The sequence below is a fragment of the Medicago sativa genome, chromosome 1, assembly GCF_051527215.1.
Source record: "Medicago sativa cultivar Bolivia chromosome 1, Bolivia_mono, whole genome shotgun sequence".
Lineage (NCBI taxonomy): Eukaryota > Viridiplantae > Streptophyta > Magnoliopsida > Fabales > Fabaceae > Medicago > Medicago sativa.
Window position 1 is genome coordinate 90,041,010 of NC_140749.1, and position 22,968 is coordinate 90,063,977.

A 22,968-nucleotide genomic window follows, 5' to 3' on the forward strand; every position below is an offset into this window, starting at 1 on the left:
ACACTGTCAGACTAACTGCCTGGAAAAAAAACGCCAACACCAGCATAGATTGCAACTTGTATGTGAAATCTCAAAATTGCAATGGATTTTATATCAGACTTTTATTTTCCTCAAATTAATCAAACCTTAACCCTTGTTTTACCCCCTCAAAACTTCTCCATATGCTTCACGTTTTCCCTTAAGATTTGATTTGCTTCATTGATGCCTCTCTATGTGGATGCTCCATTGCATGATAATCAGAGAATGAGACTTAATTTGAAACAATTAAAAACTCCTTACACAAATACAATGACTTGACAACGTTAATAATTGAAAGAAGTTACCCTGCACTTTACGAGGTGATTCCGACTCGACGGATGTTTGTGGTGATTCTAAAAGCCTCAACTGAATTATGATAATCGTGCCAGTAAGAAAGGTGGGATTTTGATCCGGGATTTTGAGAGTTGTTGTTTGGGTTAACAGTTGTTGAAAGAAAGTGAAACGGAAGTTTAGTAAATTCTATTAGTAATCCAGCTGTCATGATTTTATTGAAGAACGGTTCTAACAGCACCTATGTAACTGTGTGTAAGTTTTGTCCTTTTTAAAATACCATTTATCACCCTCTCTTATTTCTACTCTTATTAATCTTTTTCCCATGTTAATATTAAGAGATAATTTTGTAAAAACATTTGTAATTTCACTTTCCAATACAAAATTAACTATATTTCTTAATACAAATGTCAAAACAACTTATCATAAAATAAAGATGAAGTATTTACTTAAAGTCTCAGCGGAATAAAAGGAGACATACATTAATACAATCATAGCACAATGTGTCATCAAAGAGAAGTATAAGAAAGTCCAAGTCAACAAAACATATTATGTCTCCAAAGTACATAGACCAATATACAAACAAATCCTAAGAAACATTATAACCCAAAAAAACAGGGGTTGAGAATTTCAATGATAAAGATCAAAATTAAATCCATTCTTCTTGGATTTCATCCATGTCCAAGATAAGAGTTTTACCATATCAATGATTCTTCAACCACTCATCTCATGCTGTTGAAGGATCAAATTATTTTTGACCCTTGATATGTCAGACCATTTACAACAGTTTTGTTATATTGTTGGTATCTCTAAATCTCATCGAGTTTGGTTGGTAATGATTTGGTGCGCTTGCATTTGGATTATTTGGAAGGACAAGAACAACAAATTTTTCTCAAACAAACTGGTCTCCACGCTTCAGCTTATTGACAGTGTCAAGCTTCTCTCGTTTTAGTGGTTAAAACTTGTCCTTTGATTATCATATGTGGTGGTTTAGCCCTTTAGTGTATTTTGTCATATGTTAACTCTATTGTATTTTATTTTCCTTTTGAACTCTCTTTCTGTTGTAACTACCTTTTGCGACCGTTTGGTTTTACTTTAGCACACCTTGTGCTTAGGAAGGTTATTATAATTCATTTTTGCTTCTTATTTTTTTATTTTTTTTTTTAATTTTCAAAGTGACCAAATGCATGCTAACCATATAGATTGGATGCATTCAGACATCTTTCTACCACTTGATACTATTATTTGATAAAAAAAAAACTACAAAAACCAACAAACCTAACTATTTCCATCCAAACCTTCTAAGAATAGAAAAATAGATGTTGCCCATTCTTGATATAGCCACGTCCCACATATATAAGACTCCAATTGATTGAATTTTCGTATGAAACATTAATACTTTATTGACATTGCAAAATGACATTCTTAAAATAAAAATAAAAAACAAATATTGTAAAACGACATGAAAGGTTAAACTTTTTTTATAGAATGACTCTTTTTCAGAGAAAATATTTTATAGAATGATTTATATTGGCATATAGTAAAAACCAAAATTGAATTTGAATATATTATGTTACTGTCAGTCTTATAAATTGACAGGCGAAAGCCACCAGACACGAGAGACCAAAACACTGTCATACGTTACCGACTCTATATTTATTATATATCTTTCTCTCCAATCTCAATCCGTATTCTTTTTCTTCTTCTTCTTCTTATTCTTTGAAATGGGTGAAGAGAGAAGAGTGATGGAAGAGAGTCTCTTATCAAAACAAATTGATTCGAAAGCAGAGAATGACAATGAAGAAGAGAGAAAGAATAGAGAAATTAGTTGGGATATTTACACGAAAGAATTGAAGAGGATTTGTTACCTATCAGGTCCTATGGTAGCTGTAACATCTTCACAATATCTTTTACAGGTTGTGTCCATCATGATTGTTGGTCACTTAGGTGAACTCTATCTCTCTAGTGCCGCCTTAGCCATTTCCTTTACTGGTGTCACCGGTTTCAGCTTCCTGGTAAGCTATACTACTCTCAAAAACTCAGTATCCGGTCCGAGGACAAAAATTACTAGATTTGGTGATTTTATTTTATTTGTTTTGTTTTTTATAGTAGAAAATTAGAGTGCAAATGCATAATCAATTCAGAAGTTTAATTTGAAATTACTTGATAACTAGTAGCTTCTTGATTAGTTGATCATACTCCTATTTGGTTGCCTATTTTTCTGCTACTATCTTGTTTGACTTGAATGTTTCTATAGTTTTTTTTTTTTTTTTTTTTTAAATTAATTAATTATAAATTAGACAAATACGGGTACATTTTTATAAGGAAAATATCCAAGTTATTTTGACTAAAGAAGCAAATGAAAATTGTGAATTGGTATCTTTCCTATTCATAGTCTTTTGTTTAAGTTCTTTTCGTATTGTATTTGTCCCTACGTGGGGAAATACTTGTGTGACATTAATGTCACGGTGACATTAAATCTGAACCACACATTGGGTGACATTAGATGTGTTGTGTGGCCCAGATGCAATGGCAATGACAATGTGTGGCCCAGATGCATTGGCACGGTGACATTAATGTCACCAAAGTGCCACCCGTTGTGTGGCCCAGATGCAATGACAATGACAATGTGTGGCACAAATGCAATGGCACGGTGACATTAATGTCACCAAAGTGCCACCCACATACGTGAGAGTCCTTTTTTTCCGGCCTTCCTTTGTTTAACTTCACAGTGATTGATGTGTATGTGCGCTGTGTTTTTTATTTATAAAATTAAAAGTTTTGAGTAACCGGTGAAGACTATAACTCATGAAGAGGGCCATGAGGTTGGCCGCCATTATTATTTGACCATTAAAAAATGAAGTTAGGCTTAGGAAGAGTTGTGTAAACTAGTGAGGTAGAAAGTTAAAAAAAAAAAAAAAATGAAGTTAGATATTTTATAAGTAGGTAGACACATAAATCAAATGTCTTATAGTTTTGAGTTAAAGTGTAGAATTCATTTGTATGATTGTTTTATGTTTAACTAGACTATAACCCGTGCGATGCACGGGTATATATTTTTTTGAATGGTTTTTTAGAGTTTCATGTAGAGTTATCAAATTGACTATATTATTAGAAACATTTAATGGAATACAATAGTGTTTTAAAAAAACTAAAGCGATTCATTAATTGACTGTATGATGTATATACTCCATAAAAAAATAAAGAATAAAAATGAAATCAAACATTCCTTCAAAAAAAAATAAAATCAGACATATATATATATATATATATATATATATATATATATATTCCCTAATTTGAAATGAGACATATATATTGCTTATAGAAATGTTATAAGTGGCTATATTAAAATAATGATTAATAACGTAGACAATTTGTCAAAAAGTTCAGTCATGCATTAAGGTTAGTGGATGGGGTTTAGTGGTAAGTTATGATGTTGATAATAATAACCGTGTGGGTAGATATTAATAAGTGGTACGGATAATGTGATAGTGGGATATTGGATATCAATTAATGGAAACAAAATTAAATCAAAAAAATTGTTAGTGGCTTAGTGGTCAAAATGTTGAGAAGAAGCTATTGGTCTTGGGTTCGATTCTCAGAAGAGGTTTTTTTCATATAGATTTTTTAAGCTAATAAAAAAAAGGCGGGATTAGGGTTACTCAGGGTTCGATTCTCAGAAGAGGTTTTTTTCATATAGATTTTTTAAGCTAATAAAAAAAAGGCGGGATTAGGGTTACTCAGGGCTACTTGCAGACTGTCTAACATTTATATATATAAAGATATGGGTCATCATCTGCCCCCCCTCGTTATCCAACATGGTCTACCTTAAAACTTCACTATTTCTTTTGGATAGATAGCTTAACTTTTAATTTTTAAACATACACAAATAAAATGGTCTTGTACTATATACAAATGTCTTTTTTACTGTTAGATCAATATGTCACGTCGTTTATCATTTAATTAATGATGAGTATTATTGATCTAATAGTATAAACCAATTTGTATATAATAGAAGACTTGTCTCAATTGAACACCATAAAATTGATCAAGATGCTAATATTTTTTTCTTTTTTAACGTTAGATACTCCTATTGCGGATTGTGTGGGATGTGACTTCAAGGTGTATTTTTTTCTTCATATTATTTATATTTATTTCTTGGGTTAAATATGTTTTTAGTCCCTATAAATATGTCAATTTTTCGTTTTAGTCCCTCTAATATTTTTCTTCAACTTTTAGTCCCTATTTTTTTTTAAGAAGCTAAATTAGCCCACCTAAATTGACAGCAGTGAGAATCGAACCTGAGACCTCGAGGAGGAGCACACTCCCAAGTCCCAAGCCAATACCACTAGGCCAACCCAAGTGGGTTCTTTTAGTCCCTATAAAATTTTCAATCTTCATTTTTGGTCCCTCTTTTAAAGTAAACTCATATTTATAATTCATTTTTTTTAATAAAATTTTCCAGAAAAATTCAAAATATTATAAGAATCACTCCTAAAAAAATTTAGAATTTTTTAACAAAACATGAATTTAATATGAATTTTTATATTTTTTACGGTTAAAAATTCATATTTAATTTGTGTTTTGTTAAAAAATTCTATTTTTTTTTGGAATTGTTTTTAGAATATTTTACACATTTCTGCACAATTTCATTAAAAAATACAAAAATTAAATTAAAAATAGGGACCAAACGTAGTGATTGAAAATTTTATAGGGACTAAAAGCTGAAGGAAAATTTTAGAGGGATTAAAACAAAAAATTGACATATTTATAGGAACCAAAAACATATTTAACCCTTATTTCTTTTGACTAAAAATATATCAATATTTAGATCTTAGTCATCAATTGATTATTGTGGGACATGATATACTCGTTAACTGTTTTATTATGTCAAGATGTGGCGTGTCCACATTCGCCCAAAAAAAGTTGTGGTGAGTCCACTTTTTGTGGTCCCCATTTTCCTAAAAATTAAGTACTGAACCTTCATGATATTTTTTGGTCATGTTAACTTGTGCCCTTAGAGCACATGTTAAGCAACCTAAATAGAGCAATGTTGCATTGGAAAACACAATGTAACAACTTTTAAGAAGTTGAATGTACGCCTTTTGATATGTGTATTTCTATAATGAGTATCTTAACATGTGCCTTGAGGGCACAAGTTAACATTAACCTATTTTTTTTTGGCAAAAAAACCTTCATGATTATTATGCAAATTTCCTTGAAGCACTATAAACCAGGAACATGTATCCAATTTAACAATCGTACCCTCAAAAAGACAAAAACGCTCTGGCTGCTATTTTATTTTTTCTTCTAATTTTTCATAAAGTCATGTCTTTGGAGAATGACCTCTCTGGATTGTATGTTAGACCTCCAAATTCCAATACCTTGTGTGTACTATTAAAGCATTGAATTGACAGTGAAATGAATGTATTTACTAGTATTTAGCCACTAAGTTATCTTCATCATCAACTATTTCTAACATATTAGCTTGCTCAAAAATTAGCAAGGTATATACATGTTTAGACACATTCGTCTTATAAACTAGTTTGTTTGGACTAAGATCTAAGTCCATTTAACATGGTATCAAAGTCATATTTTGTAGGGCATGTGAGAATCAGATTTAGACTTAGGTCCACGCTAGGCAAAAATGTGGATATTGAAGTTGTATTTAAATATCACATTGGCAATGTTCCCAAGTTGTGCAATGTATATATTGGTCTGTGCACCCTCATCTTATGAATTAGCCTGTGAGAGTGAGATACATGTATTTAACAATTTTCTCCCCAAGTTACTCAATGCATTGATGATTTCACTCATGCTAACAGATGGGAATGGCTAGTGGACTAGAAACAACATGTGGACAGGCTTATGGAGCTAAACAATATCAAAGAATAGGAGTACAAACATACACATCTATATTTTCTCTCATATTGGTTTGTTTACCACTCTCTTTTATTTGGATCAACATTGAGAACATACTAGTTTTCACAGGACAAGACCCTCTAATTGCACATGAAGCAGGAAGATTCACAATTTGGCTTCTTCCAGCACTTTTTGCATATGCAATATTGCAACCACTAGTTAGATATTTTCAAATACAAAGCTTGCTTATTCCAATGCTTTTAAGCTCTTGTGTCACTCTTTGTATCCATATACCTCTTTGCTGGGCTTTGGTATTCAAGACAGGATTGAGTAATATTGGTGGTGCAATTGCAATGAGCATTTCCATTTGGTTAAATGTGATTTTTCTTGGATTATACATGAGGTACTCTTCCTCATGCGCAAAAACTAGAGCGCCAATTTCTATGGAACTATTTCAAGGAATTTGGGAGTTTTTTCGCTTCGCTATACCTTCTGCTGTGATGGTTTGGTAATTCATCTTCCTCTTCAACTAAACTTGTATATATTCATTCCATGAATGAATCAACGTTTCTGTTCTCGAAATTAGAAGGGTTGATCAATGCAGTCTATTAAATTGAAGAAAATTTATCAAAAGATCTATTTAGCGGACATCCATTAAAACTAATGAAAGATCTACAAACTGACTTGAATATTCTTTTACTGCATCAATGGTCTAAGTTGCAATTTTTTAAATTCGATGGAATAAATCGAAAAGTTTCTAATTTGAGTGACAAAACTGACCGACCCTTACGATTTCAAGCACTAAAATGCTGATTTACTTTAAATTTCCCAAAAGAGTTCTACAAGATGCTGTGTTTTTATTTTCCATTAAATTTGAATGATATATTTATTTTTTCATGTTGATGATTGTAGCCTTGAGTGGTGGTCATATGAGCTAATTGTCTTGCTCTCTGGACTTTTACCTAATCCACAACTTGAAACTTCAGTTCTATCAGTTTGGTATGTTATAGCTACTTTAATTTTTTAACAGTGATTCATCAAAAAAATTCATACTCTAGTGAGAATTTTGCTAATTTTATTTTTATTTTTCTATAGTCTCAATACCATTGCAACTCTCTATACAATACCATTTGGAATTGGTGCTGCAGCAAGGTTACAAGTTTAACATAAACATATTTATCCTTAATATTCTAATCTCTAATCATTGAAGTTATATTCAATTAAATTATTATTTTTTGTCTCTGAATATTATAGTACAAGGGTTTCAAATGAATTAGGAGCTGGTAATCCATTTGAAGCACGTGTTGCCGTGTTAGCTGCTATGTCACTTGCACTCACTGAAGCAAGTATAGTGAGCGCAACCCTCTTTGCATGCCGCCATGTTTATGGCTACATTTTTAGTAGTGATACGGAAGTTGTTAAATACGTCACTGTCTTGGCTCCTCTGGTTTCTATATCTGTTATACTCGACAGCATACAAGGCGTTCTCGCAGGTAAATTGCTCAGTATACAAGGTTTCTATGTTGTTTTTAGTGACTCAACATGATCACTAAAGATAATCTGTCAGAATTAGGGGAATATTGTTTAAGATAGTTCACAAATCTAAATTCTATCACAATAAGACAAACATTCTCTAAGTTTGTTTACTATTTATTTATTCAGGGGTTGCTAGAGGTTGTGGGTGGCAACACATAGGAGTTTATGTGAATCTAGGAGCCTTCTACCTATGTGGGATTCCTGTTGCTGCTGCATTGGCATTTTGGGTTCAAGTGGGAGGAAAAGGACTTTGGATTGGTATACAAGTCGGTGCTTTTGTTCAATGTATTCTACTTTCTATCATAACATGTTGTATAAATTGGGAGCAACTGGTATGCACTTTAACCTTTATCTTGAAACCTCAAATTTCAAATTTATTGTGCTTTGATTGACAATTTTAAGGACAGTATATATAACTTATAGCCAATTTGGATAAAATTTTCTCTAAGCACTTGTGCTATGTCACATTGATTATGGAGTAAATCAGCATTTCGGTTCTTGAAATTGTAATGATCGAGCAATTCAATCCCTAAAATTTACGAAATAGTAAATTAGTCTTATAAATTAAAGAGCATCAATCAATCTAGTCCTTGAAACGAAATATTTCCTTAGTTAACATCCATAGAAAGACTTATATATTGACTTGAATAGTATGTTGTTGCATCAAGATACGCAATATAACATTTAAAACCGCGGTGCTAAATTTGAAGGAAAAAAAGAGGACTAAATTGATTGAAGTTGTTTATTTAATAAGACTAAATTGTTATCTCGTAAATTTGAAGACTAAATTGACTACAATTTTAATTTCAACGAGTAAAGTGTAAATTTATTTATTCGATGATCATGTGGTAGAATCCTTTTTGGCATTATTTATTAATCTCAATTGTGTGGTTTTACTAATGCAGGCAATTAAGGCTAGACAGAGGTTGTTTGATGTTCAATTTTCTGGAGAGAATAGATTGGTATGATAAGAAAGGTCAAGCCCAAATTTGTTACGGCGACAATTCCCCACTTTATCTTATTTTAATTAGGCAGATAGGGCATTTTTCTCATGATAAAGGAAACAAAACATTGAGTAATACATCTATTTTACTAGCACTGTGCTGCACGAAATACAAATTGAGATTTTTGTGGTGTCTTGTGTGTGATTGATTGTTTTTGTTTGGTCTCTTTTTTTCTTCTTCTTTTGTTGCTGCAATAGTTTTGGTTTCTGACGACGTTTCTTACATAAAGAATTGTTGATGTGGCTAACAAAGCTCCATTTTAGCAATTGTGACGTGGCATATTTCGATGACATGATATGTTTTTGTATCTAACTCACCTAAAAAATTTCGCCACCCTTAACCTAAAAATGCACGTAAAACTCATCCAAAAATCCTGAAATCCAACATCATCTTCAACTCAAAAGAACGAAATAAAGAAAAAAATCATTTGTAGTAACTAGTAACTAGGAAAAATGGAGAAAACATCGAAGAGTAATAAGTCTACAGGAACAGTGTCTATGGTGATGGTGTTGGCGTGTGTTGACACAAAGCTAGTGTTAGGTTAGAACTCGGTAAGAGTTGCAAGGGTGTTCCACGAACGGAACGCGAAGGGGCATACCTATGATTAGAGCTCGTGATATGGACGAACAAGGTGTGTCTAAGACCTGGGTTCACAGTTGTGCAGGGAAGGTGGCAACAAAACAACACATGAGCCTTGTATTGGCAGCAACATTTACATGGGCTTAGTTGGAGGCAGTGATCGAAAAATTCTGCTCTTTACTCAACTGTTTTTGCTCGTTCTCAACTGAAATTCCAAAAATACCCCTGCGTGAGTTAACTCACGCTAGTGTTAAATCTGCGTGAGTTAACTCACGCTAGTGTTAATCTCTGCGTGACTTAACTCACGCATGATACAGGGTCTGCGTAAGTTAACTCACTCCATGTCTGTGCTTAGTCCCAAAACAGGCAGAAACACTAATTCCCTGATTTCATTCATACATCCATTCAGTCAATTGCATATATTTTTTCATTATTCATTTAAGCATTCATTCAATCAAGCATTCACTCATAATTAAAATACGAAGAATAAAGGAATAAAATAACGCAAAATGTCAAAAATAAAACACAAACGCGCAAATGTAAATTTATTACAACCATATCCGACAAAATGTCATAAAAAAACTACATATATACAAAACTCATAAAATAAGACCCTAGTGCACCCGTGGACTCCTACTACTCCTCCGCGGAGCCGGCCCCTCCTCCAACACGCTATAATCGGACCGGATGCCCTCCAAAATGTCGAAAAAAGAGTGGATGTGAATACACATCAGGAACCCCCATTGCACTCTCCACTCGGGCTCTGATGCTGCCGATGATCTGGAATGGGTCGGGAGGATGTCTGGTCCACTGCTGCTCAACAATAACCTCCTAGTAGACATGTCTGGGAACTGTGTACTCAGGAACGAGAGCAAGGCTGATCATAAGAGGATGAGATACACGGTAGAACCATTTCATGTACCCCTTTGAATGCATCCACTCATCGCCCTCCGGGACCGGCTCACCCCTCTACTGCTGGGTAACGACATGGACAACAAACTCCAAGAAGGTTGTAACCACCTCCGCTGGCTCAAGAGGCTCAATGGTCATATGAGGTCTGGGAACGGTCTGAACATAGTCGTACTACCTCAGAACCCGCTCCGGCAAGTGACGCACCATCCTGGCTTTGTCAGCCATGATCCATCCGGAGTACCAGTATACGTCCTGAAAAGGCGTCAGATCTCATTGGCGCTCGTACGACCTCCAGATGACATGAGCATGCTCCATCGAATCCATCCCGAGTCTGAAGTGTCCAACATCTAAACTACAATTCCTAACTTAATTCATCACTAACAATCTTAAAAACTAATATGCAAGCCAAATTTCTAAAAACCTAAAAATGTCAAATTTTTGCAAAAAACCATAAATTTAAACACACAAAAAAAAGGCAATGAAGTAAGAAAATCAACACTTACTTGATATTGTGGGAGAAATTGACTTTGAATGGCGCAAGAATGAAGAAAATCGCACTTTGAGGGAGAAAAAAAATCGTATTTTGAGAAGTTGGAAATATGAATGGTTGTGTTTATGTTGTTGTGTTATATTACTTAAATTACGTAGCGTGACTTAACTCACGCAGGAAGTAAAAGGTGCTTATATTACTTAAATTTACGTATCGTGACTTAACTCACGCAGGAAGTAAAAGGTGCGTAAGTTAACTCGCGCAATGATAATTATATCTTTTCAGTTGGGAGCGAACAATTTATGTTGGGTAAAGAGCAGAATTCGTGACCGAAGGGGGGAGTTTCTAGAAGGTTGCTTTGTGGTAATAGTGATGGGAGAATGACAACGAGTACATGGACAAATGCAAAAACCTTAATTAAGGTTTTTTTTATTGTTATATATTTTTTATGGGAATTCTTCATTCAACTAAAAATAGTCATTTTTTTTATTGAAAAACAGAAATTATTTATTAAAAAAATTATATATATTTAATATAAAGTGTAAAAATTCCTAGACAAACTTATCATTTTAAATTTTTTACCATGTGCATATGATAGAGAAACCCTACCAAACAAGTTATCATGAAAGACAGTTATTGATTGTGATTTATTTTACCGAGCCATTAGTTTGATTAAATAGTTTTTTTTTATTAATTAGTTGTATCACATTTGCCATGTGTATTTGACGACATTAACTTAAAATTTGGTTGTAAAATAATCAACTTAAAATTCAAAATAATTATTCTATCTAAGTTTTATATCAAATGATAGAGACATTATATATCAAAAAATATAGTTTAATAGGGTGGACGTGCATTAATCAGTCGTGGGGGTTTGCACGAAAGTTTCTGTCGTGCACATTAGCATTACTGTTTTTATTTATTCTTCCATATTCAAATGCTTTCAAAAGGATTGAAATAATTTAGAAAAATGTACTTTCATTTCTTCCTTTTCTTTTCTTTCGGGATTTGTATGTTTTTAAGGGTGCGTTTGGCCTAACTTTTTGAAGGTCTAGAAGTTACTTCAAAACTAAAGTTGCTAAAAAGAACTTTATAAATTAAGTTAAAGTTGTTTGGTAATATGCCCCTATCAACTGAGTTAAGTTCACGAGGACTTGATAGTCATATAACTTAATTTCATGTAATATTTTTGTCAATTTTTTTCTTTTCGATTTAATCATTTATGTTATAAAATATCAACATCGTGATCCTTCCTTTATTAAAAAGATTAAAAAAAAAAATCATAAGCAAACTCATATCTCCATCACACAAACCTATAAATCCAGATTTTATTGAAAAAACCTCATAAACCCAAAAATACATAAATCTATTTTTCTCGGCACCGAAAAATCAATTATAACCAAAATCAAAAAATAACCATAACCAAATTTCAACTCGGCACCAAAACAAAAGAAACAGAAGAAAAATCAAAGAAGAAAGACCGAAAAAAGATGAAGATATATTTATGTTGTTTGAGTGCTGACTTGATTAATGAGAGATTTTTTTTAAGGAATTTTAGGTTTTTTTTAGTAAAATAGGTATAAAAAAACAAAAGTATTAACGGAAGTTAAATTAAGAAATACATCGTATAATTTCCCCTATCAATTTTTTCTTAACATAAAACAAAAGCTTGAGGGTTCAAAAAAATTGCATGAAATGAATATGGTGTTTGATACATTTTAGAGAAATAAAGGAACTGATATATAAAATAAGGCTTGAATGTAGATAATTTGAAGTAAACTATCACGCAAAAAAATTGAATAAACTGAACGATATGTGAGTAATATATATATATATATATATATATATATATATATATATATATATATATATATATATATATATATATATTGCAGAGAATTATTAGTAAAATAATAATAATAAATTGTCTTCAGCAGGGTTCGAAGATGGAAGCACGTGTAAATGAAGCGCATAAGTTGAAACAAAGTTCCTTTCAACTCCTTTAATTGAAACTCCTTTAACTACATTTTTCTTCTTTAAAAATAAGTGACTTGTTTTAGGAAGAGCTTCTCCCAAATGCTGTTTGGCCCTACTTCTTCTTTAAAGTAGAAGATAAGTCAAGAAAAAGGCAGGCCAAACAGGCTCTAAGTACAATGTTAAAGAAGTAAAAAATAAGTCTTTTTATAGCTAAACTGTTTTGAGTTAAAAGATTATAAGACGAGTCTTTAAATTCAACTGTTTTAAATAACCTACTAATATTTACCATTAAAATAAAAAAGATGGGTCTTTGCTCTATATTTTTTTTATAAGATCCTGACTTTTAATTTCATTTAACTATTTTCGAAAAGATCGTTAAAAATCTAACTTTTATTTGTGTCAAAAACCTAAATTTTTTAATAAGAACAAATTTATTTACTTTAGGTATGAAGAATGAGATCGGATTGCGTATTTTAAAAAGGAAATTGTTTTAATTAGAACGCGTGAATTAATAACACAAAGTAACCTTGCAATAATTCGAATAATTTTTCAGTCAAAAGAAAAATTAATAATTTAATGTCCTCAAATCTTATACTTATACTCCCTCAAATCTTTTTTTTTTTTTTTTGAGAAGCCAAAATGGAATATAACTAAGCACAAAGTGGTTCAACTAGCACAAGGTGTGCCAGAAAGAACCACCCAAAAGGAGTACAAAGTTATGTGTCTGTTGCCATAAAACGCAACGAAAAAACAAGCAAAGAAAACTACACCCTAACACCCATACATATCAAATCTAATTTCCTAGGCTATACTTATTGTCTTATACTCCCCCAAATTCTTTTTAAATGTCTTTTTAGAATAGTGATTCTTGAAGTTTTTTTCAACTTTTTTTTTTGGTCAAGAGTTTTTTTTCACCTTTTATTATACCTTCATTTTAATTTAACAATAAAATTTTATTTTATTTTACACACACTTTCGCTTTCTAATTAATTTAATGTGTTATGTCCCCGTAAGCTCAGCTCAGTTGGTAAGAACAATGCAAGGTCCGGGGTTCGAACCCCGGACACCACCAAAAAAAATTAATGTGTTATCTTTCTTTAATTTTAATAACAATTAATTGCTATTCATTCTCTGTCCACAAATTCCTACCTTTTTTTAAGACAATCTATCTCTTTTCTAATGTGTTTTCCATTCTTTCTTCTTTTTGAACATTTAACGTTTTATTTTTTTTCATCATAACTTTTCTTTTATTTTGCACTAAAATTCTTTCACAATGTTATTCTTCTTTTTCAACTCTTAATGAAACAATTATTAGATGTAACAAAATTTTGTTTTAGACATTAATATAACAAAAAAATAAATTATTACATACCAATTATTATCTTATTTATACAATTTTGTCCTATATTAGTTTTATTTCAAAAAATGTATTGTGTCTCAAATAATATCAAAAGACAAATTTTTATTTAGTCATCAATAAAAGGTGGGTAGAGTTATCAATGTTGAGTTGACACAGTTAAAATTAATTATTTGTCTTCTATTATTTTATAACATAAATAATGGAAGACAAATATATGACTTTGATTGGTGTCAACCCAGCATGACTTTATCATTTTTTATTGATAGGTAATATAGTTGTCAGATAATTAAAAACTTCAATTCCAAATTGTTCTTATTTTCTCTTTTATAGAGTGGTTATGCTAAAAATCTACATTTATTTGATGCACCTAAAAAGGAGTGATTGTGCTAAAAATCTATAATAGATGAATTTTATAATAACTAAAAATGAAAAATATATATAATATTTTATTAAAATTTAGTAAAAGCTAAGATTCACATTTGGATTTTGGACCAGATTCATTCATATTAGACATCCACTCTTCTTTTATATTAATTTCTTGTCCAAAAAGTAAAAAAAAAAAAAAATCACAAAATAAAAAAGTAAACAGTTGTTAATGAATATATGCATTAAATGCAAATGTAAAAAATCTATCTATTTTGCGACAATTTTTTTGCCAACTGGAACCGTTTCAATACATTGATTTTCTGTATATAAACTCACACAATCTTATGCCTACATACATACCAAGATCAAATCCAATCTTATGCATATAGATCACAATGAATTTAGCTCCAACACAACATAAGAACACTAACTTACATCATGATCTTGTGTTTCCCATACTATTGAAACTACCTGCAAAATCCCTCTTTAGATTCAAGCTCTTGTCAAATTTTTGGCATGACCAAATCTCAAACCCTTATTTTCAAGATATGTATCACAAACAAGCAAAGAAAAACCCTAATTTTCTATTCTGCAGAAATATCTTTCGTTCTAAAGAAACCCGTGCAAAAAACAAGATAAAAAATGAATGGAAATCTTTCGACACCAAAACTCGTTTGGTGAATGATGCCTTCACTACTATGGGAAAGGTATTGAGTGTAAAAACAGTCACTTCTCAAAGTATGGTATGTTTTTTGAGTACAAAAAATGATAATGATATCCAAGTTTCTTTGTATTGCTTTAGGACTGAAAAACTTCTTGTGTTGCCTATGGATCCATCATCAGGGTTCTATAAAGGCATGATTATTGGTTTTGGTATTGGATACATTTCTTCCACCAAAACATATAAAGTGGCTTTATTGTATATACCAGATGATGAGACTAATCAAATGCTTCCTAATTCTTTCAACTGCCAAATCATTGAAGTCAGCAATAGCCATGATGGTGATGGCAATAGAAACTATTCCAACTGGCGAAAAATTGAAGAAACTTTTTATGATTTGGTGAATAATTTCCATCTTCCTGTGTCAATTGAGAACACTACATATTGGAAGTCTTTCAACCATGCTTTTATTCTCTCTTTTGATTTCGAAAATGAGAATTTCGGTATCAAATATTATCCAAATGAAATTGATTTTTCTTTCAATAAAACTGACAACATGTTTTTATTGGATTTTAATGGAAAGCTAGGATTAGCAGAAGTGTGTTCAAAATCTCATGAGAGTTACTTTACTATGGTGATATGGAATCTACATGATCATGATACCAACAATTGGGAGAAAGTATATAGGGTTTCTCTTAAAGTGACCGGGCTGAATTTCTTGAGGGGATTGAGTTTTATGTATCTTCAAGATGAAGAAATAATAATATCTTTTAGAGGTTGTTTGATCTTATATAACTTGAAGAAACATACATTCAAGATACTAGATACTGTTGTGTCTACCAATCACACACTTGTTGGTATGTATCATGAAAATCTTTATATTTGAAGAGGCAGAATAAGAGACAAAAAAAAGTGATGCTGTAGGATGCACTATATCCTCCCCCTCTTTACAATGATGCTAAGAGAATTGCATCATAGAATTTGCTAGTTATTTCATATGTGTATCGTTAAATTTTAATTAATAAATATTGTATTAGTGTTCTTGTCAAAAAATAAAAATTGTATTAGTGTTATTGACTTTCAAAATTAGTAGCGTCGTTAAATATTTTTATCATGTTATGCGTATTTCTTTATAATATAATTAGTTATTTTTTATCTATAAAAAAAATAGTTATTTTTTGATATATTTTTTTGTTGCTAATAAAGTATCGATATACCGTTGATTTATAAAATATTAGCTAAAAGATATCTAGACATGTGAAATATCTGTTCTATAGTCAAATAAATATTGAACGTTACATGGCAAATATTTCATGAATGTGGTTTGATTTGTAAAAAAAGGATATGTTGTAAGTTTAAACATTAAAACATTTCATGAATGAGTGTGGTTTGATTTGTAACCAGCTCCTTGAGAAAAAAAGATGAGTTGAACCATAAACCTTCATAAAAATGCATGTCGATCTTATCTCCAAAGCACTTCAACTTTCTAAGTAACACACACGAGAGAAAAGAGAGGAAGATTCTAACTTTCTACCGTGCAGCTAGAAAAATTCGAGAGTAGTGCTATCAACATTCTCTGTTCAACACTCATTTTTTTATTGAATTAAATTATGATGAGTCTCACACTTTACAAACGGGTTCCGTTTAAAATGGTAGGTCATATATTGATTTCCTCCAATAAAGGAATGAATATTGAAGAGATTATTGAAAAGAGAGTGTCTCTAACATTCCTCAAAATTTGAAGGAGTCTGAAAGTATAAAAAAAAAAAAAAGAAGAAGGGAGATTCGAGGCATTAAAAAATGGAAAATGCTGAAATACCCGACAATTTTTGTCGTGTAATTTGCACGAACAAGTTTTTAACTACCATTTACTATTTTTTTAAAATTTGGATTCAGCAGAAAATGACAAATATTGCCTGTGCTGTATATTTCCTTTGAAAAATCATACAAACATCCCATTCGATGGTCTATATATATGTCTTACCTCACAATTGCTTTAGTAACATTATTTTTTAATATATACTACTGCTTTTGTATATAATTAAATATTGGAAGTGGTTATGTATGTCGGTTATTATTACAGTGTACAAAAGCATCGATAACCAAAGAGAAATCCATTATTTAAGCAACTTGGATGCAATTCAACATGTCGTGCCGCTTTTCGTGTGTAGAGTTTGTCCTGGCAGCGCTCTTAAAAAATATAGACCGAAAATAATGGCATGTGATATGCCATTTTCCTTTTCGAGCAATGCTATATCTCTAGAAAAATAACATCAAGAATTCTTCAAGAATAAAGAATAGCCAATCACAATGCACTATTTGCCACAATTTAAGGAGGTGTGGCTGAAAAATAGGAAGTGGACAAATAAATCATCCAATTAAAATTTGCCAACTATTTCTTGAAAAATTCTTGAAGCTATTTTTCTTGAGAAGTAGCATTTTCCTTTTCTTAATTTATTTCATGTAAATATAATTTTATTTACCATTTCTATTGACGTTTAACGGTGATACGGTGATTAATTTGCCGGGATACATGTGAAATATAATGTAGATTCTCTCCTCTCATTCAAATTTTTTCCATACACTAGTATCAATTTCAAACCTACGACCAATTCATTATTGGTCATGTAAATGTAATTTTATCATGACTAACCTATTAAAATACTTGTGCCTGAGCACCCGTTATACCGCGTTGGTGTTCTTTCCATACACTAGTTATGTTGCTTAATGTGCCACCAAATCAGAATAATCTTGATTAACTATGCAGGCACCCCAACTTCTTGTATATATAAACTTTTAATCTGTAGTTATGGTTTGAAAAAACAATTCATATGAAAGCATGTGGAAGTTGCCTGTTAAATTTGAGTTATTATAAAATAAATTTTAAAACGATTTGTTTTAGATTTTTTCCATTTCCATTTAAACATCAAAATTGTAATAATAATTAATTATCTTATGCACTAGACAACAATTTTTAACAAACCTTTTGAATAAGTCTTGCACACCGGGTTGGCGGAATGCTTGGTTGGTGCAGTGTGGAAAATGGCTTATTTGTTTGTAACTGCAATTTGAGACTTTTAGGAGTGAAATTTTACGAGGTTTCCCTCTTCATTCACCACTATTTGTTTTTCCTGGAGACTGATTAGTCATGAGGCCAAGTTTTCCATAGCCGCTGTGTCCAAGTCAGCTAAGCATCTAAATCATACATGCAGTGTATTGGGGGATGGGGGGTTGAACGTTGAAGAATGAAGACTTTGCTAATTACTCCTACAATATAAAGCTTATTTTCTAACTATATTTTCTAAATGGTCCCCACAGAGGCTTCGTCGGTATTTCTTTAGGACATTGGATAAGAAATTTACATTAAAAAAAAAATTTGTCTTTTTACATACAAGTCAAGGTCAAAGTAATCAATAGTATTCCTTTTGGTGTTTTTTATTGCCGGCCACTAGTTAGTCAATAGCCAAGTCTTCTTCCATAGTCATTCTCCAAGTCAACTAAGCAACTCATGGCCTCATACATTACAGGCAGTGTATATGGTGAAGAGTGAACGAAGACTCCTTATATTATTAATGTTTTTTATCTCACAAATGCGCTAGCAGGTGATTCATTATCATGATGGCCTCCGTTAATTATGAATTTATGTTCCTTTTGTTTTCACGCCTCATGCTGCTACTTGTGTTGGTGGGTGGAGATGAGATTAAATACCAAGGAGAGTGTCCAGATTCATTTAGTTGTGGATATCTTGGCAAAATCAGCTTCCCTTTCACTACAACAGAACGCCAGGACTGTGGCTTGTTGTCAATACATAACTGTGATGGTGATCCAATGAAGCCCAAAATGATCCAATTTCAGAATAAAGGGAAATGGTTTGAGTTTGAGGTTAAATCTGTAACTCCTCTTGAGTTTCACGGTGGCAATGCTACTTCTACTTGTATTTTTAGAGACAATAACTTCTACAAACTGCTGCAATCTAGAAGTTGCGATGCTTTCAAATATAATTACACTCTTCCACCCACCTCTCACTTTGTTTCTTTTCATATGGAACTTTACACAACCTTGTTCATGTGCAACCGTACCCTCCATGTCAACCCTCCAGCATATATGCATAATTATACAAAGTGCCCTCACCACTATCTTTACTACCAGCCTTACAGCTACGCTGATAATGCGTCTCGGAGTGCTTTTACATCTTGTGTAAATGTCCAGATTCCGTCTAAAGACTTTGCTGATGGCGATGACCCTTTTACTTTTGTAACTGCTGATATCCAAACTGAAGTACATATAACCAAGGAATGTGCATATTGTTACTTCAACCAAAGTGGACAGTGTCAAATTGATAGCAAAGGGAGGTTCTATTGTGCCAATGCTAATGGTATACTAAAACAGACACCATGGAAACACATATTGCATCAGATTTTTCTCTGCACAACCACAACGTTATCTTTATATGTCAAATCTGAATTGTTTCTTCTAATTGCAGATATGGTTAGTAAGAAAGAAGGGCTGACAAGGAATGTCAAACTGGGTATAGGTAATGCACTGTTTAACTAAATTTCAGAACACGACTTTAAATTCATTGATCTTGAATGTGAAAGTTCATCAATATGTTACAATGCGAATTTTGTAGTAGAAAGCCAAAATTTAGTCTGGCTAACATAAAAATGAAAATTTTGTTTATATATGTTGCAATCATTACTTTCTAACACTAAACATTGTGTTTCAAATAATTTACAATTCTCCAGCAGCCATGATAGCTATTGGAGTTGCAGTGCTGATGTTGTTGGCTTACTGCATTATGAGAAAGGTCTTTCCTCCAGCATTTCTTTTGTTCAGGAAGGAGAGTTCAACCCATCAAATTATTGAGGAATTCTTGAAAGAACATGGACCTCTTCCAGCTGCAAGGTACAGTTATTCTGATGTCACAAAAATGACCAACTGTTTTAGAAACAAATTAGGTCAGGGAGGGTACGGAAGTGTATACAAAGGGAAGTTACATGATGAGCGTATTGTTGCAGTGAAAGTTTTAAGTGAATCAAAAGGCGATGGCGAAGATTTTATTAATGAAGTTGCGAGTATCAGTAGAACTTCACACGTCAACGTTGTTAGACTTTTAGGGTTCTGTTTGGATGGTTCTAAAAAGGCATTGATATACGAATTCATGCCTAATGGATCTCTTGAGAAGTTCATATATGAAGAGAAAAATCCATTGAGGGATGATCGCCAATTGGATTGCAAAACATTGTATGATATTGCAGTTGGCGTTGCTCGTGGATTGGAGTACTTGCACAGAGGCTGTAACACTAGAATCTTGCATTTTGACATAAAACCTCATAATATATTACTAGATGATGATTTTTGTCCCAAAATTTCAGATTTTGGACTTTCTAAAGTATGTCCACGAAAAGAAAGCATCGTATCTATATTTGGTGCAAGGGGAACACCAGGATATATTGCTCCAGAGTTGTTCTCCAGACATTTTGGTGGGGTGTCACATAAATCAGATGTCTACAGTTATGGAATGATGGTTTTAGAAATGGTTGGTCGAAGAAAGAACATTAAGGTTGAAGTTGATTGTTCTAGCGAGTTATATTTTCCTCACTTGATTTACAAGCGTCTTGAATTGAATCAGGATCTTGGACTCAGGTGTATTAAAAATGAAATCGATGAAGAAATGGTAAGAAAAATGACAGTGGTGAGTTTATGGTGCATACAAACTGACCCTTCACATCGACCAGCAATGCATAAAGTAGTGGAAATGTTGGAAGGGAGCCTTCAAGTGCTGGAAATACCACCCAAGCCCTTTTTGTCTTCTCCTTCAACATCACCTATCAATCTATCATCTGAAATATTGTAATTTGTGTGGATATTGAAATGCTAACGATAGAAAAGAATGTCATGATAATTCACATATAATTAAATCGTTATGTATCTAATAGAATTGTAAGGTTGATTCATTTCTTTTGGTTTATGTGTTGAGTTTGCTCAATGTGGATTTTCTAGTTGTGCAACTAATGCTTTATGGAGAAAATATTATGACGAGTCTACTACTGAATTCTCATATAGCTCCTTGATCAAGAAAACTGGCATAACTAGCTAATAGATATCCACAATGGTCCTTTCTGATTTACTTCTCATTTTCTATATCAATTATGGCTCAAAGATGTTCTGCAAATTAGTATAAAATTTCATTTTGCATTGAGTGTCTGGTTTTTAGAGGTCAACTATTGTTATTGACTGATATGCAAGGGCAAGCTCTATGAATATTTTTATAAGCAAGGTAATTGACTGATATGCTGTTTAGAACAGTAAATATAAAAACTGCATGCAAGTTATTTTCTTATTTTCAAATAAGTAACTTGCGAATTTTAAACTTGCCAAAATGTGAATCATTTGAAAAACTAGTGACTTGCAAAATAAGTAGTTTCTCCCATGTTAATATATATTAGTTTCTGGTATGGAAAACTTGAGGCAATATTTTTTTAGTTCTTAAGCCATTAGTTTAGCCTTGCAGTCGTAAACTATGGGCAGAAAAGCTAGAGATATGATATCTTCCAAGATTTTCTTATTTGAGAGGACAACAAAATTAAAATATTGTACAAAATTCTATATTGGAATCTAATAATTTGATTGGTTTTTCTTAACTTGTTTAATGTCATTCGCTACATTGTAATCGGTAGTCACCACTCAGTTGTGATAACCATTTTGTGTGGACCTAATTGTACTAACAATACTATAGTTCAAATATGGGTGTCGTGCTATGGATTGGACGGTAACAACTTGTCAAGAAACAATTAGACAGTTAACTTTAAATTTCGAATACTTTATAAATTAATATTATTTTGTTTGTTATTATGTGTGCATCAAACACGTGATATGATAAATGTTTATTGTGTCTTATATATCCTATCATGTAGCTAAAAATCGAGGATAGGAAGTTTCTTCTCCCAATTAATTGTGAGCGTATACTATACTATACTATAGATAGATTGTTTTGTTTAAGTGGCGTGAAGATCGGGAGTCAACTCATTGTCTTTGATGTGCAACCATGTGATGAAGTTTAATTCATGATAGATACTACTTTAGAGTAAAGTTTAGGCTGAAAACCTTTCATATCATATGTGTAGAGCATTTAGAGCCAAACAAGTGCTTATATTTGGTGTGTAATTGTGCGATCCAGTAAGGCTTAATTGCACAGTAAAAAGCAGTTGTTTATGTATGAAAAAAATTCATACTCCATCAAGAAGCAAAACTCCATCAAATTAAGCATATTAAGAAATGCAGTTAATCATATTTAGTCTGTAAAATATCAATAAAAAATAAGTCTATTGCCTAAAAATTAAGGCAAGATGATTGCAACAGCCTTGTGGAAGTAATGTTGCAATAGTCTTGACTGAACAGTTCCAACTCCAAGTCAACAATGATTGAAACAACCACAGAACTTAATCATTTTTTTTGCTTGCTTTGCATTATTAATGCATTAATTGCTTCCTTCCTCAGGCTTAATTATCTCTCCTAGCCTGATCAAAATTCATAAAATTACTAATGTCCTACCTTTTCATTTTCAAACCATTACTTTTCACCCTGCTTATGTTTCATGTTTCATCTCAAGATGGAAGATGTCCAACCTCGTTTAGTTGTGGATATCTTTGACAGATTAACTTCCCTTTCACAGTCACACAACACCCTCACTGCAGCACTTTGGCCATACGTGATTGTAACGATACAGCTAGGGGTGGGAACAGGCCATGCCGTCCGACAGGGGCCTACGGCCTAGCCTATTTAAAGCCTAGCTCGGCCCAGCTCGTTTATTAACAAGGCCAGGCTCAAGCTTTTTATAAGGCCTATTTAATTAAACAGGCCAGGCTAAGGCTTGCAAAAAAGCCTATTAAGCTCATCAGGCCGGCCT

The 22,968-nt window shown here is 32.3% G+C and overlaps 2 protein-coding genes across 5 annotated transcripts; both read left to right on the forward strand.

Annotated features, from left to right (window-relative positions):
* The first annotated feature begins 1,999 nt into the window (after positions 1-1,999).
* Positions 2,000-8,846, forward strand: LOC146958971 (protein DETOXIFICATION 12-like). Of its 2 annotated transcripts, XM_085740477.1 has the most exons (8): positions 2,000-2,324; positions 4,397-4,434; positions 6,138-6,682; positions 7,087-7,173; positions 7,270-7,326; positions 7,429-7,667; positions 7,837-8,042; positions 8,616-8,846. In XM_085740477.1, the coding sequence occupies exons 3-8, from the start codon at positions 6,138-6,140 to the stop codon at positions 8,676-8,678; spliced, it is 1,197 nt and encodes a 398-aa protein (XP_085596603.1). In that variant the 5' UTR covers positions 2,000-2,324; positions 4,397-4,434; the 3' UTR covers positions 8,679-8,846. The 2 variants fall into 2 exon arrangements, with proteins under 2 accessions (XP_085596603.1, XP_085596602.1); XM_085740476.1 differs by lacking the exon at positions 4,397-4,434.
* A 9,684-nt stretch (positions 8,847-18,530) lies between these two features.
* LOC146958972 (LEAF RUST 10 DISEASE-RESISTANCE LOCUS RECEPTOR-LIKE PROTEIN KINASE-like 2.4) lies at positions 18,531-21,106 on the forward strand. Of its 3 annotated transcripts, none has more exons than XM_085740471.1 (3): positions 18,531-19,434; positions 19,543-19,593; positions 19,808-21,106. In XM_085740471.1, exons 1-3 carry the CDS (start codon positions 18,675-18,677, stop codon positions 20,914-20,916), a joined length of 1,920 nt encoding a protein of 639 aa, XP_085596597.1. In that variant the 5' UTR covers positions 18,531-18,674; the 3' UTR covers positions 20,917-21,106. The 3 variants fall into 3 exon arrangements, with proteins under 3 accessions (XP_085596597.1, XP_085596596.1, XP_085596595.1); XM_085740470.1 differs by having other exon boundaries at positions 18,545-19,434; positions 19,805-21,106; XM_085740469.1 differs by having other exon boundaries at positions 18,545-19,593; positions 19,805-21,106.
* The last annotated feature ends 1,862 nt before the right edge of the window (positions 21,107-22,968 follow it).